General features: G+C 40.2%; 1 protein-coding gene across 51 annotated transcripts in view; it reads left to right on the forward strand.

The window, feature by feature from the left end:
• Nucleotides 1-16,043, forward strand: part of Nrcam (neuronal cell adhesion molecule) — a 276,409-nt gene that overhangs the window by 214,028 nt on the left and 46,338 nt on the right. For 44 of the 51 annotated variants that reach the window (XR_381525.4, XR_003950054.1, XR_381526.3 and 41 more), the window contains 5 exons: nucleotides 1,912-2,082; nucleotides 2,566-2,622; nucleotides 4,419-4,530; nucleotides 7,061-7,245; nucleotides 8,492-8,623. Coding sequence is in view for 48 of the 51 variants with exons in the window: in XM_006515950.3 (XP_006516013.1) it covers nucleotides 1,912-2,082; nucleotides 2,566-2,622; nucleotides 4,419-4,530; nucleotides 7,061-7,245; nucleotides 8,492-8,623 (657 nt within the window). In the remaining 3 variants the exon portion in view is untranslated. The remainder of the gene's footprint in view (nucleotides 1-1,911; nucleotides 2,083-2,565; nucleotides 2,623-4,418; nucleotides 4,531-7,060; nucleotides 7,246-8,491; nucleotides 8,624-16,043) is intronic. The other 7 variants (XM_006515957.3, XM_030246762.1, XM_017315091.2 and 4 more) reach the window with 1 other exon arrangement.

Consider the following 16,043-nt stretch of genomic DNA (forward strand, 5'->3'; position numbering starts at 1 on the left):
CTGAGTATGTAACTAATGCTTCCTGTGTGATGCAGTAGGCAATATGTATGACTTCATAAATTCTAAAATGGCAGTGAACCAGGCCTTGCACCTGAAATATGAAAACAAAAGCTGGACTCCCACAGCACCGGTGCTTTATGCATCATAAAAATATTTCCATTTTTATATCTTTTCTCCAAGTGTTATTCAAAGAAACTCAAGGGGCAAACTCACCACCCCTTCTGACATACTATTGTCTTACATTTGAGCTACCAGCATCCATTAGTCATGCAATTCAAGAGGAGAAGCAAAAGATAATAAATATATGCCTTTGGTGCCTTGAATGTAGTAAATAAATGTATTTTTTCTGAGACAGGGTCTCACTGTGTAACTCAGACTGATGTTGAAGTTGATATATAGCACAGGCTTGCTTCAACCTGTGGTCATTTTCCCTCATAGTTTGGATTTCAGGCATGCGTCACCTTCCCTGGCTCTCAATCTACATTCTTTTCCTCAGTATTATGAAACTATTCCTATCCAAGAGGATTGAAGTTTTAAGACTATACTTTTATAAGCCTTCTTCCACCTTGATTGAAACTTGAGTAACATAATTAATCACGGATGTACTTTCAGCCCTGACCACAAGGGTTTGGACTACAATTTTGCATTTAGTGAAATATTAGGTTGGGTGTCTGCTGCTGGAAGAACACAATCCTTGACCCAGCCTGAGGAGATCCCACCAGTAGATATAACACCCAGCCTGACAGTTTAGGGAGTACAGCTTTTCCAACTTCCTCTCCCTTGGGAGCTGAGGAAATTGCAGTTCAGGCTCTGGGACTGAGTCCGGAGCCTCAGAGTGTTTGTTGATGGTCATATGTTACATCGTATAATGATCAGTGCCTCCCACTCTCTCTATCCCTCAGTCGTGTAGGAAATCCTCTCGTTCTCTGGTTCTGAAAGTGGACAGTTATGTTGGAAACTGGAAAGTCTGTGTGTCAGTGGCCTTTTTGACTGTTTAAGGAGCCCCAGATAAAGGCTAGGCATATGTCTATACTTTTAGTATGGACACACACACAAAGTGCATCCTCCCTCCTGGAGCTTCAATGTTAGTACAATGAAATGGCCACTATGCATACATGAGTAAAAGATGGACTGTGTCATAAGATGAGCTGTGTGTGAGGTGAGGGAAGCCAGGTCTGATTTCCCTGTACCAGACATAGCATCCAACAGTAGCACCACTGCTTGCTCTGGTTAAGCGGGTGTGCGTAACTTGCTCTGTTAATTAGATAGACTCCCGGAAGTCTGGGGATCAGCTGGGCTTGACTCCTTGCTGAGAGCCTAATTTTTGATACCATGTAACTCATGTTAATATCCTTGCAAACTTGATGATGTGTTTTCTAAGATGTATGCAATCAGAGGCCACTTTAGATACTGGGAAATATGCAAACCTGTTACAGAGTGGTTTTGTGTGTTTGTGTGTTTCTACTTTTTTAATGAAACATTTTGCTCTATGGCTCTAGTCCCGTTTTTTACTCCAGGCTCCAAGAAATTAGGATTGGATAGGTCCAATGGAGTGTCAGCGTGTCTCCCATCTTAAACAAACAAAACAAAACAACAAAATGCTAAAAGAGCTGTATATATATATATATATATATATATATATGTATATATATATATATGTGTGTGTGTGTGTGTGTGTGTGTGTGTATGTGTGTATACACACATATGTATGTATATACACACATATATGTATGTATATACACACACATATATGTATGTATATACACACACATATATGTATGTATGAATGAATGAATGAATGTACTTTTGTCCAGATGACATTCACAGGGGTATTAGTAGATGGTTGTCCTGCTGATAAGGAGAATGGTAACTGTGTGACGGAATGATCTGAGTATCTCTGTCTTCCCCTAGCCTTTCAGAGACTTCCACAGAGTGAGCGGGTTTCCCAAGGCCTAAATGGAGACCTTTACTTCTCCAATGTCCTCCCAGAGGACACCCGTGAGGACTATATCTGCTATGCCAGATTTAATCACACTCAAACCATCCAGCAGAAGCAGCCTATTTCTTTGAAGGTGATTTCAGGTAAGAGCTCAGCCTCCGGGCTCTCTTTCAATGGTGTTTACTTATGTGGATCAAATTATTAACAATTAAATACAGTTTGACTCTGAGGTAAATCAGGTCAATGACCAAGAACATTCCTGCAAAGGCTCACTGAATCATTAGCTTATATGCTAGAAAAAGCATGCATACCCTAAATATTGTCTTTTACATTTTCCACTGATTGCCATTTCTGTTTCCCTGGCAACCTCCTGACTCTATGGTGTTCTGAGTATTGCTATATGCATTATGCCCCAAAGTGCCATTTCTTGGCATTTATCCTGTAGATCAAGTTGCAGTTGGGGGAGGTAGAGTGGATTCTGAGAGAGTCAGCATGAAGTCAAGATTATACTTTCCTGGAAGGAATGGCACTAAGCCTAGCTGTATGCCTTTGTTTCTGCTGCCCAATGGTTTTTGACCCTTGTCGCCTACTTCTGTGCCCTCTTCATGATATTCTGTTTATTTCAGTGGATGAATTGAATGACACTATAGCTGCTAATTTGAGTGACACTGAGTTTTATGGTGGTGAGTTACAGTGGTTGTAACCGATATTCTCCTCCTTCATTGTAGACTTTAGTTCACTAACTTCACCTCCATGGCCACTTAACCTTGTTTCTTTGGGAAATTTCTAGTTCCATGTTTAACATCACTGTATCAATGTGTGTTTCTTAAGAAACTGAGCTGTAAACCTTCAAGCATGTCCCTGAAACATTTTCCATGGTGTATGTATAGTTAAACTTGCTATAAAGTTTCGTGTAAGCCATTTCATATGCTTTAGAAAAAAATCTGTCATATGTGATTATAATTATATTTTTCATACTTTGTGCTGTCTATAAACTTTTTGCATGGCCTACAATATAAACTGATTGGTCGTATTAACCCCTAGAGCATCATTAGAACCTTCAGTAACTAACATAGAGTACATTCCGTAGTAATCCTCTAACCTTCCTTAAGTTTTTCATGTCATTATTCAGCAGAATTAGCAACCGTGTTGTGTTGCTTTTAGCTTTGTTAGAAACCTAATCACCGTTTTCTGCGGGAGGAAACTTTTCAAAATAGATCAGTCAACTTCATTGTATTAAACTGAAACAAATTGGATTTCCTTAAGGCTGTCAAGCATAAAATCTGTCACTAAACAATATGGCTCTTTATTCCCCATAGATGGAGTTTCTGCTACATTAGTTTTTACCTTTGAGGTATGAACATTGCAGAATATGGCAGATATAATCTCATCTTTATTTATTGAATATAGTTCTTCCAAATATGGGCCTCAAGACTCTTGTCAAGGTGATTTTTACAGGAGTAAGGTCCCCTAACAACTTCTAAAATCCTTAGGAAAACAATATTTTCTCCAGCAATACTATTTTGGGGTCGTTAGATTTTTCTTTGGAGAAATGAGAAGTTTACCCAGTGCCTTTTCATTGGGTTTTAGAAGCATCAAGTGCGTCATTTGTGGTTGAAGCAGTGAAAAGTCTTATGACATTTCCACTTGAAAATTTCCCCAGGCCTTTAGTAGATAAGGTCACATGTTTTAAAAGTCCACAAAACAGAAGGTGTCTTGTTTAACTATTTCTAAGCTCTCTGATTTAGACCTTCTTTATTTTGTCATTGGATAAAATGATTTCCATGTGTTCGGCTCTGCCGCTAACTCTTTTCTTTTTTTCCAAAGCTAGGGACGAAGCCCAGGGCCTGACCAATACTAAACAACACTCTGCCATGAAGCCACTCCTTCAGCTCCTCTACTGTAAATCTGTATTCAGAGCATATAATTTCCCAGAACTCTTTAGAAATTCTCCAGTTTTGTTTTATTTTTCATAAACCTTGCAGTGTAGGAATTTTGAGATATAGGTTAGTGGCAAGGGCTATAATGCTATGTCCAGAATAAATCAAAATACTTTGTCCATAATGATTTGCTGAAAAAAAAAAAAAACAAAAACAAAAACCAACCAAACAAAATAACAGCCCTAACATCTTTCAAAAAGACACACTTTTTGCTTTGACTTGAGCACCAGTCTTCAGGAATGTGAGGACATTTTGGAGATTTACCAGCCCACAGGAAATTGATAAAAAGCAAACCCAATTAAAGACAGGTACCAAAAGGAGTCCCTGACACTGCTTTGCCCATGCAATCAAAATTGCTTCTTTTCCTGGCACACTGAACTAGTGTAAGGAGAGAGTGTATATGCATAACTTAACAAATTTCAGAAGAAGCATTTAATGGATTTGTCATGAGAGTAGAATTTTAGGCAGCTTTTGACAGAGCTGTGTTCTCAGAAAAACATGTTCATAATTTTAATGTATATTGCTTTCCTTGTTTGCAGCTAAATCTAGTAAAGAGAGGCCCCCAACGTTTCTAACTCCAGAGGGCAATGAAAGCCACAAAGAGGAATTAAGAGGAAACGTGCTTTCGCTGGAGTGCATTGCGGAAGGCCTGTGAGTTAATGCGATTTGTCCTGATGCTTGCTTCTTATCAACATATAAAGTTGACAGGTGTTACTACTATCCGAGGAACAGCCGTGGCTTTATGCTTCCAATTTGACCAAAATTTAACAAACAAACAAGCAAATAAACAAAAGAACCCCCCCAAAACAAACAAACAAAAAACCCAAACATTTCCTGGGTAAATTTTCAATTGCATGTTATCTCTAAAGTATTTTGATGTAACAGTGTTTGTATTGCATTATGTTATCTGTCTCTGTAATCATCTTACAATCACTGATCACTCTGCTAAGGGGGTAGAATTTTGATGCTTTCTAACGAACAACCTCAGAATTTGGTGGCTTAAAAAAAAATAATTACTTACCCTTGATCATTTGTTGAGTGCTCCTGGGAGGAGCCTTTTGAAAGCGGGATGACTGCGAGTTCATTACGCTTGCTCAAGGTCTGCCACCTGGAGCACCTGACATGTTGGCACTCTTGCCGTCTCTTTCTGTCTGTCATCAAAAGCCCACAGCTCACCTCAGGGCCTCAACTGAGGCCCTGTCCCTTCTGTTCCTTCCCGTGGGCAGAGTGTAAAGCCAAGGTGCTCATCTGTGCATACTTCAGAGCCCATGTGTCTTTGGCAGGCATTCCACTAAGGCCTTGGGCAGATAGAAAAACTCAACTGTGAACTTGGGTCCACATGTCAGGCAAGTTTCTAGATTGCCTGGCCTACAGCAAGCGTCTTTAAACGATCACAGTTACTGCAGCCCTGACTAGGATCCCAGGAACACACTTCCTTGACATTTTGTGATTTGTGTTGTCTGTGAACTGGACATCCAATGACCTTTCCTTAAGCCAGGAATAAATACTTCTGAATGCATATGGTGCCCTCTGCTGGCACAATCAGAAACTACACATTTGACATGACAGTCGTTCAGCTTAAACACTTAACAAAATTCTTAAAAATGACAATCTTTCCTAACAGAATTTATTTTCTATTTTTTATCATTTTTATAGTCAAACACCAACATGACATTTAACAAATTTCATATTTTAGCACTTTTCATGTTTTCAGATTAGGAACAATGAAATTTATTTTTATTTTTATTTTTATTTTATTATTATTATTATTTTTTTTTGTAGACGGTGGTTATAATTTGGAAATAGAAAAGAATGGACTTTTAAAACGTTGATGTCTCACAGAACTATACTTTTTCTTTACAAACCAGGGACCGTTCGGCTCAGCATTAAACCATTCATCAGACTCTAAGATTGTTCAGTAGAGTAGGACCCTTGCATAACAACTGCTGGTTTTGCTCAGTGTAAGGCATAAGATCACGTGTCTCTCCCACCCCTGTCTCCCCGCATCTGAAACGTGGGTCAAAGTGTAAGGGGACGTCATATGTGTCAGATTCCACATGTGACTAACACTTTGAGATTGATCTCACGTCTGCAGCTTTGCATGTTTACAGCATGTGCTAATTTTAAAAGCCACTTCATCAAATTTAAATTTATATGCTGTCATTTTGTTCATCCAAACAAAGCTACATGTTACAAGTGGTCATTAAACCCCTCCTGCAACTCTGATAACAAATACCGTGATGTCCTGAGGTCTGGCTCAGCCCTTCTTCCTTGATGTCTTCCTGCCACACATGGCTGAGCACACAGGCATGTGTGTGCGTGCACACACACACGTTTATGTTGAACAATTTAAAAAATTTTATCTCACATAAATTCTGAAGATGTTATACAAGCCAACCATCCTCATTAAGACGACTGGAGATGCGAAGGCACAAGGAAGTCAGGGAACCAAGGTCAGAGAAGAATATAAGGGACCACCTGAGCCATTGAGAAAGCTCTAACTCCAAGCAATATTCTGGCTTTTCATTCTTAAGTCTTTTGTTTGGATTTTCCTGATTTAAAATAGTAAAATTGAGTGAGAACTAGAATAACATTAATCTGTTCTACTATCAGCTAGCATAATGGTATTTTAAAATTTCACTGATAGTAAAGTGAAGAAAATAATTCTAATCATTAGTCATTTAATTCACATTATTGGAATGTCATAAAATAGCAGGTTTCATCAGGTTGACTTGTAAATATATATAAAATCCAGAGGCACTGATGTGCATGGGAGTTGATCCATTATATATTTTTAGTGCTAGCTGATTAAATTAATCAATATGATTAGCTTAATAGTAATTCGCTTGATTGGCATAGTACAAGTCTGTAGAGCATCCTCACTGAGCAGAACTTTGAAGAAAAGATTAGGTCCCCTGAGTAAAGCAATCCATGCCTAGGGTGCAGCATCACTGAGATCAAAAAATTAGGACAGTTCTAATTATTTGAAAATGGAATCATCTCAAGTACAGGGCCTGAGCATGACTTATAAAAAATGTGATGTTAATTAAACGGTTTGTACGTTTGCCATACATAAGGAATCGATTATAAGATTATAAATGTCCATGAAAATTCACTCTGCAAAGCCGTCACAGGTGAGCTCCTCTTCCTTTGTAAGATCATTACTTATTTATTCTCTTAGACCTACTCCAATTATTTACTGGATCAAAGAAGACGGAATGCTTCCCGCCAACCGGACATTTTATCGGAACTTTAAGAAAACCCTGCAGATCACTCATGTTTCCGAAGCCGACTCTGGAAATTATCAGTGCATAGCAAAAAACGCATTAGGAGCCGTCCATCACACCATTTCTGTCACTGTTAAAGGTAAACCCTCATCTCAAACGCATTCCCCTCAAATGCGGAGGCTCTGAAACTTCCGTTTAATGTGCTTTTGATTGTGTTCTTCAGTAACGAGAAGTTGACATTTATACCCACACTCACTGTGTCATGAATCTTTGCTCATTTATATTGTAATTGCATCCAGGCCAGATTAAAAAGCCACTCATTCAAATCTTCCTCGCAGAACTGCAGTTAGTAAACACAGAAGGGATGGCAGAAACAGAAAAGCACCGTGATAGTCCCACAGAGAGAACTACTGCAGGCAAGATCCAGGGAGGAATTCTGAAGTTGGTGGGTGGAAACAACTTCAAGGAGAAGCAGGCTATTTGCGTAGCTTCAATGTGTTCTTCTCTGCATAAAAAAAAAACAAAAAACAACAACAACAAAAAAAAAAAACTGGTGGCTGGGACATTTTTAATGTATGTCCACTAATAATAATCCTTCCTGGAGGGAATGGAAGTTATGTCCTCATGGGGAGTTGGCTATCCTGGTGAGCAGCTGCCAAAGAATAGAACACAGATTACAGGGCAGGATAATTTTACAGTGGGAGCACTGGCAGACACCACCTTAACCAAGTGACGCAGATAGACATTGCTAATACGTCACTGTGCTCTCATGCTTTCCTTCGAGTCGTGTGATAAGAAAAGATGTATCACCACTGTGATATCCTCACAACCTTGAACCTTGAGTTAATCGTGAGAAAGCATCAGACAGACTCACTGAGGGCGTTCTATCAAATGTGTCTAGTATTCTCCAAATGCGTCAAAATCATGAATGGAAAGGAGAGACCAAGAAACTCCCTGGCTAACAAACTCAGCCAGTGGATTTGGGGTAGTATCCTGAACAGGGCAACGGTCATTTTTCTCTCTTATATATAACCACAATCCAGCTGTATAAAACCATGGTATTAGAGGAACCTGAGCCAACGGGTATAGAACACCGTACTCTATCTTTGCAACTTTTCAAAATTGAAAAGTTTTAAAATTGTTTCTCTGTATCATAATCACATAGTTCAAATTCATGTGATTCTCCTTACTTTTTATAAAGTCTACAGAATTATTTGAATCAATTCTTATGTTTTGTTTTTTTCTTTCATTCTAAAAAGTAATGCTATCAAGTCTTTAAAAAACCAAACCCATATCATGTATTACAATGGTCTGATGTATTCTTTGGCTACAATACTTTTTGAGTCAGGTGTTTTTCTAAGTTCGTTTTTCTTCTTTCAATAAAGCGGCTCCCTACTGGATCGTGGCACCTCAAAACCTCGTGCTTTCCCCGGGAGAGAATGGGACCCTCATCTGCAGAGCTAATGGCAACCCGAAACCCAGAATTAGCTGGTTAACAAATGGAGTCCCAATAGAAAGTAAGTGTCCTTTGCTGTCTCTAGTTGAAGGGTACTTTCAAAGTGCACATGTCTCTCAGCAATTAACAAATGCGTGGTGAAATAATTTACCTTTAGTATAGAAGCTGACTGTAATGTTAACAGAGGCACCAAAGCACCTTTAAACTTTTTATTGTCTTATACTTACATATAGATTTTTAAAGCATGTACTAAAATAAAGTTTAAAAAGAACTTCTGATAAAAAGATAATTCTGTGTATTAATCAGAACTTAATAATATTTCTCTTTCTCTCTTTTTTTCCCCCCAAGACTGTGGGGAGAATGACAGGGTGAGACATAAACATCTCCCACAGTTTAGATTAGCTTTCTTTGGAAAGGTCATAGACCACAGAGCCTGACAGGGTGACAGGCTGAGTTAGTAGATGGCAAAAGAAAGGAACATCTGTCTGACCTTAGTTTTCAGTCTTGGGGAAAGCCCCTGTGCCCCACCCACTGCATGTTCTCCAGAGGTCAGTGTCACACTGCATATCTGAAGGACCTGCTCCTTATGCAGGGTGCCACACCTTCTGCCACTTTCCCCTCCTTGAGTCTTGTGAGGGCATCTTCCGAAGATCTTTAATATTAAGACATTGGCTGCATTTGTAACTGTCCACTGCTGTTGTGCTGGTCTACTCCTAGCTCATTTTCATCAGCCATCTTCCCAGGCGGCCACTATGCTGCCCACAGTGGCTCATTAAAGTGTGTGGCCAGGGAGTTCCCATGAGTCCTCCAAGTCATAGTAAAGGCTCATTTTGTAAAACGTTATTAGAGGATTGGAGCTATTAGAAGGGATTTACAACAAAGCAAGAAAAAAAAAAGGAGTTAGAATCGCCCCACACTGTTTCTGAACTTACAGAGAGCAACCCCTGCCTTCCTCCTCTACCTCTTAGCCTCCTCACAATGGGAGGCCCTTGAACATTTCCCACTACTTAGAATTCAGACTTCCTTTTAGATGGAGGGCAGGGTGGGGGGATGTAAACAAAGGTGATTGCTGCTTCAAGCCTGTCCTCAGGCTCACCTCCTAATCATTACCCTGATCGATGCTTTGCTAATAAAGACCCTTTCACTTTGGTACTTAAAGAGTAACTCCGCTCCTGGTAGTTCCCTCTTGAAAATCAACTCTCGCTTCTACTTTCGCACAACAAAAGGCTCTTTGTCAAACTTAGTCTTCCTTTAGGGTGGAAGATTCATCCCAGAGATGAAGATGTCCAGGAAATTTTCTCTTGAAAGACACAGCGTTTCTAATAAGCAGGCACTGGGGGTGTAGGTTTAGTCTGAGTGAGTGCAGCCTATGCCCAGAGTGTTTTCTGCCGCATTCCCTGGGAGTTTGCGTGTGTCACACAGCACAGCAGTTATCAGATACTTGGGCAGAAGCAGCTTGTGTTTACCACAAAAGGAAATATGTCCTTGGAAGAAAACTGAGTCTAATGAGGCCAGTAATTGGTATTGATATTTATGCTCCAGTTTTAATTATGATCAGAGCAGGAAACGCCACAAATATTAGCCCTTGATCACATATCAAAGAGCTAGTGTCACTCTGAGGGGATTGTGAATGACAACTGAGAGAAAGAGTGGAAGGGAACCCAGAAGTGAATGATGTTTTCTGGTACAGGTATGGTTCAAATAGGAATGCATATATAATAGTAACAGCAATATTGAATACTCAGCACTTTGCACCAAAGGGGTTTTTTTTTTTTTTGTCTTGTTTTGTTTTGTTTTTCCAGCTGAGAGGTACTTTGCAGTTTATGAGAGATTAAATGGGCTCCTGAGATTTAGACTCAGCAAAAACAGACAAGTGGGAGGGAATATCCATCTAGCAACTCTGCAGGAGAACTAGGACAGCCAGAGGCTGTTGAAGGCATAAACTCGTGGGCTTGGCAGTCAGGACACAGGGGAAATTGATCACGTGTGGGGAATTAAGTGATGGGCTTGACCTCTCCTCCTGATCATCCTTCCACATTGGCCATGTTTCTCTGCTTTTGCTGCCATAACAAAGTACCTTGGCCTAGGTCATTTATAAACAACAGAGCATGATGGCTCTGCTCCCAGTACTGGGAGCTGTAAAATCCAAGTTGAAGGTATCTACAGAATTGGCTTCTGGGGTTGGGTCTTACTCTGTGTATGGACAGAGACGGTCTCTCTTGGGTCTTTTGTAAGGGATGCTGACCCTATTTGTGGGAGAAGAGCCCTATGACTTAGTCACCTGCCAAAACCCTGACCCTTTGGACTAATACCACCTTGGAGCTTGGGATTCAACACATGAACTTGTGAAGGCTACAGACCTTTGGAGGACAGCACCAGCAGAGCAACGCCTGGTGGAACCTTGGACTCTATTAACAGTTGTATTGGTAGCTTTGGATATGCCTTCAAACATACTCGTTAAGGTGAAATTCTGAGGACAGGGTGTTCAGTGAGGGCAATTGTCTCAGGGAGACAACTTAGACTTTTCTACTGTAACCCCAAATCATCCAATAAGGTAAAAAACAGAAAGATTTCACATGAGATCTCTCCAATAAGATTCTAAATTAGTTCTTTTTTTTTTTTTCATCCCAAAAGTATATTCCCTTGGAAAAGAAGGAAGGAAGCCAAGCAAATAGGAGAGGAATTCCACAGCTGTTTTAGATCTAGGGTGCCCCACCTCAGGCTTGCACAGTTCAGAACAGCCTCTCTGGTGGGCATTCAGTAAAGGGAACTCTGAACATCAGGAGAGCACAGCAAGTGACCTTGCCCATCAGGCTGCTCTGGGGAGCTTCTGGCAGTTGCTTTCTTCTCTGTCACAGAGACGGGATGCATTTTTGAGCATGGCCAAGCCGGAAGTGTGAGGATTCTTAGATGGACATTTCATAATTGAGGGTGATGAGCTGGTAGGGACCCTGCTGTACCCCACCCATGACCCCTGGCTGCTGATCTCTGTCAGCAGACTGTGTTAGGATAGAATAGACAGGAGATGGGAAATTCAGCTCTTTCCCAAAGCTTGGTTTTATGTCATCTCTAATTGCTGTTAATTCTCCAGGAAATATTTATAAACTTGGACTAAAATAGAAACCTGGAAACATTAATTTCATTTAAACAAAATGCTAAGTACTCCTGTCTATAATTTTCATATCTAAAAATGTATATAATATTATCTGGTTAAACAATTTAATAAAGATCTCTTTAAGCAAAATTATATAATTGATATGAATACATTTTACAGATTGACTGTACTAAGTACTTATAAGATAGCATTTTTACTTATTATCACTGTTTTTATATTCAAAATATTGGAGACGTTTACAGTTGTAGCCATCCCTGTAAGGATGTGTGTGTGTGTGTGTGTGTGTGTGTGTGTGTGTGTGTGTATCCTCACCCTTGGGACATAAAATTATAGATGGGGATGCTACACTCTGACACTTCTTTCTTTAGTGTTCATTTACAGCACATGAAGTTGGTTGTTCCTAGAATTATTTCTTTAGATGATCTGAGTTTGCAAGTTGGCAAGCTGTTCCCACACAGTAGCCAGTACCAAGCAACCAAAGATTTCCAATGGCTCTGAAGCAGTGACTCCATTCTGTGCCCAGCCACCAACTGAGCCACCATATGTCACCACAGTTCCTAGGCTTATTTGCTCCTCTTTAATAACTGCACAAGGAAATCATAATCCAGACTTTCATAGAGAGAATGGTAGTTACTCTTTTCTTATACTTCCAGTCCAAGTTTGTTTTATCCCTAAATGTTATGCCGGAAATAAGTATCTGAAAACTACTCCATTTAGCACAAATGAGGTGGAGTCAGATGCCTTTAATACTGAAGCAAAGTGGGACCTGCAGCCGACTTTGTTTTGTTTGTGGCTGATGCATATACACTTGGGGAAATTGTCCTTCTGGCTTTACCATTTGAGTTCAAGGGTCATGGTAGTATAACAGTTTTTTTTTCTATCTTAGAGTTATAGCTTATATCTTTATATCTTAGATTATAACTCAGTGGTTGAGTGTTTGCCTAGGATATTAAACCCTGCTTCTTAGTCAGAGTTTCTATTCCTGCACAAACATCATGACCAAGATGGGGAGGAAAGGGTTTATTCAGCTTACACTTCGATACTGCTGTTCATCACCAAGGAAGTCAGGACTGGAACTCAAGCAGGTCAGGAAGCAGGAGCTGATGCAGAGGCCATGGAGGGATGTTACTTATTGGCTTGTTTCCCCTGGCTTGCTCCACTTGCTTTCTTATAGAACCCAAGACTACCAGCCCAGAGATGGCACCACCCACAAGGGGCCCTCCCACTCTTGATCACTAATTGAGAAAATGCCTTACAGCTGGATCTCATGGAGGCATTTCCATACCTGAAGCTCCTTTCTCTGTGATAACTCCAGCTTGTGTCAAGTTGACACACAAAACCAGCCAGAACAATTGACCCCTTGTCAATTTGACACACAAGCACATCACTATTAAGCCTCAACCCTGATTTTCTTATTCATCCCCAAGACCTAAATAACTTTCTTATTTATCCCCAAGAGCCAAATAACTTTAAAAGTCTCACAATATTTGCAAATTCTTACATATTAAAATTTCAATCCCTTTTAAATATCCAATCTCTTTTACAATTCAATGTTTCTTATCTGTGGGGTCCATTAAAATACTTTCTTACTTCAAGAGGGAAAAATATCAGGGTATAGTCACCATCAAAAGCAAAATCAAACTCTAACTGTCCAATGTCTGGGAACCACTCACAATCTTGTGTACTCCTCCAAGGGCTTGGGTCACTTTTCCAGCTCTGCCTTCTGTAGCCCACACCTTGTCTTCTAGGCTCCAGATGCCTGTTCTCCACTGATGCTGCTGTTTTGGTGGTCATCTCATGGTACTGGCATCTCTAAAACACTGCAACAAGGCTTCACCAACAGCCTTTCATAGGCTCCCTTCATGGTGCCAAGCCTCAACTTTTTTGCATGACCCCTTTAGTCCTGGGCCATCAATTGCAACTGAGGCTGCACCTTCACCAATGGCCTTCCATGGCCTCTCACAGTGCTGAGCCTCAGCTGCTCTTCATGACCCCTTCATGCCTTCAAAACCAGTACCACCTGGGTGACTCTTAAAAATTACCAAGTCCAGCCACAGCACAAGATACAACCTTGGCTATCTCTGGGACACAGCTTCTTTGTGCTCTCAGAAAACATGTCCCAGAAGAGTTCACCTAAATGATGCTGGTCTCTTCTTAATCACCACTAATTTCTTAGCTCCAGCTAACCAGCATCAATAGTCCCAGTAATGCAAAGGTTTCTCTTTATTAGTTCTGGTATCTTGTTAATCACAGCTGATTCTTCAGCCCCAGCTAACCAGAACCACAGAATCTTCACAATCAAAATAGCAAATGCCCTGATAAGAGTCTTTAATCTTCCCTCTGAAATTTCACAAGCCTCTGTCTTCTGCGTGTTCTCAACATTATCTTCCAAGCTCCTAAAGAACATCCCACAGAGTTCTTAACATCCCAATGGCTCTTTTAGCTCAAAGTTCCAAAGTCCTTTTCTGGTCCTCCCCAAACCATGGTCAGGTTGTCACAGGAATACCCCACTATGCTGGTACCAACCCCAATTAAATGTTGTCCTTTCTTAGACTTGCTACGGTCATGGTGTCTGTTCATAGCAGTAAAACCCTAACTAAGACACCCTAGGTTCACTTTTGCTAACTTAACCTTTGAATACACAGTAGAATTATGTTGAATACATTCACATTGTTGTTTAACAATCCTCCAGAAGAGTTTAATCGTATAAAAATTAAACTGTATACTATTAACTGGAATATGGTTGCATGATTTTAAAAATCCATAAGATCAGGGGTATGAGGAACTTTTGTCCTACGGTCTTTTAGCTATGCTAAGAGTTCAGAGACTGTACTCTGCCTGCGTGTCACACTCATTACTGTTCTTCAGAGGTACAGTCACGGTAGGCATATAGTGGACACCAAAAACCTCCTGGACAGCTCTAGCCCTGAATGTCCACATTCTAAGTCCGTGTGTTGAGAACAACCCACAGAGCAAGAGAGGCCAGGGGTCCTGCTCATGTTTCAGTATGCCTTGTTAAGGCAGTTAACGGACATCCTTGCAAGTGTTGTCTATCAGTAAGCCCCAGGGATGCAAGGCTTTGGAGCTAGGATAAGAAACATGGCCTTCCCTGATTGGTACCTCACTCCCAGATCCCTGACTGTCTGCAATATCTGCAGGTCACTTCCTGGGACAATGTAACATTTATTCTCTAATGTTATTTACTGATACAATCTATACCCTGTTGAAGGAATTATGGTTTCTACTTGTATTATTTTTGGAACAATGTTTTCCTTAGGGCATCTTGAAAAATTTTAATCAGTAATTGCAGATGTAAGCTAAGGAGTCAATTCAAAGTATCATGACATGCCTTATCACTAGGAGAATAAAAATATTTCTAAGATGGTTTCACACCTTAGCCATTGATTGCGGCCAGACTTTTGAATCCTACTTTTCTAAGACAATTATGCTACCTCAGGAACAAGGGCATTAATTACTCCCTGAGAGTTAGCTCACAAGTTGAAGTTTTAATAATCCTTGGAGGGTAAGAACATGTCTTCTAGTTCAATTTATGACAAGTTGTTAGAATATTCTGATCTGAAATGTCTAAAGGACTGTTGGGCTACAAGTGTAATGGTAGAAATGTGCAATAGTTAAGATAATGGCTCATAAAGATGTCTGCATTCGAGTCCTTGGAACCTGCGAACATGCCCCCTCCTGTAGCACAGACAGGTTTTGTCCAGGTGGGAAGGAGCTTTCTGACTCTCAAGTGTCTGCTTAGGACCCAGTTTCATCACAAGAACCCTCAAAGGTCCTATGCCTCCCCTGACCGTAGTCAGGGAGAAATGTGTTTATGGAGAATGAACAGAAACAAAGCAAAACAAAACCAAAACAACACTGATAACTTTGATGGACTAAGAAATTAAGAGTTCTCCAGAAAGCAGGAAGAACAAAGACCTGGACTCCTCTGCAATACCAAGAAGGAACATGGCTTTCCTGGGACTTTGACTTTAACCCAGTGGGATTCTTGTCAGGCTTCCAACTTGGAGAGGCAAGAGGTAGTGAATTTTGTGTTGTTTGAAGATAGTAGATTTGTGGTAAATTATAGTGGTAAAAAACACAGGGTGAAATGAGGACAGTACTTGGGTGTGTAAAATAGAAATGAATAACTATAGCCAGATTCATTTTTATTAAAGTGACTTAATAAGCCAGAGGTGAGCCAGGTACATTTATTTCAAAGTGATAATGAAGTCTCAGTACAGTGATAGATATTTCTTTTATAATAAACATTTTCTGGTCACCCCAGAAATAGAAATGTGTTTAGAATGAAAGGGCAATCCTCTTATGGTTGCCATAGGCAGTTATGGGGGGAGAGGTAGTATTATTT

The sequence above is a fragment of the Mus musculus genome, chromosome 12, assembly GCF_000001635.26.
Source record: "Mus musculus strain C57BL/6J chromosome 12, GRCm38.p6 C57BL/6J".
Classification (NCBI taxonomy): domain Eukaryota; kingdom Metazoa; phylum Chordata; class Mammalia; order Rodentia; family Muridae; genus Mus; species Mus musculus.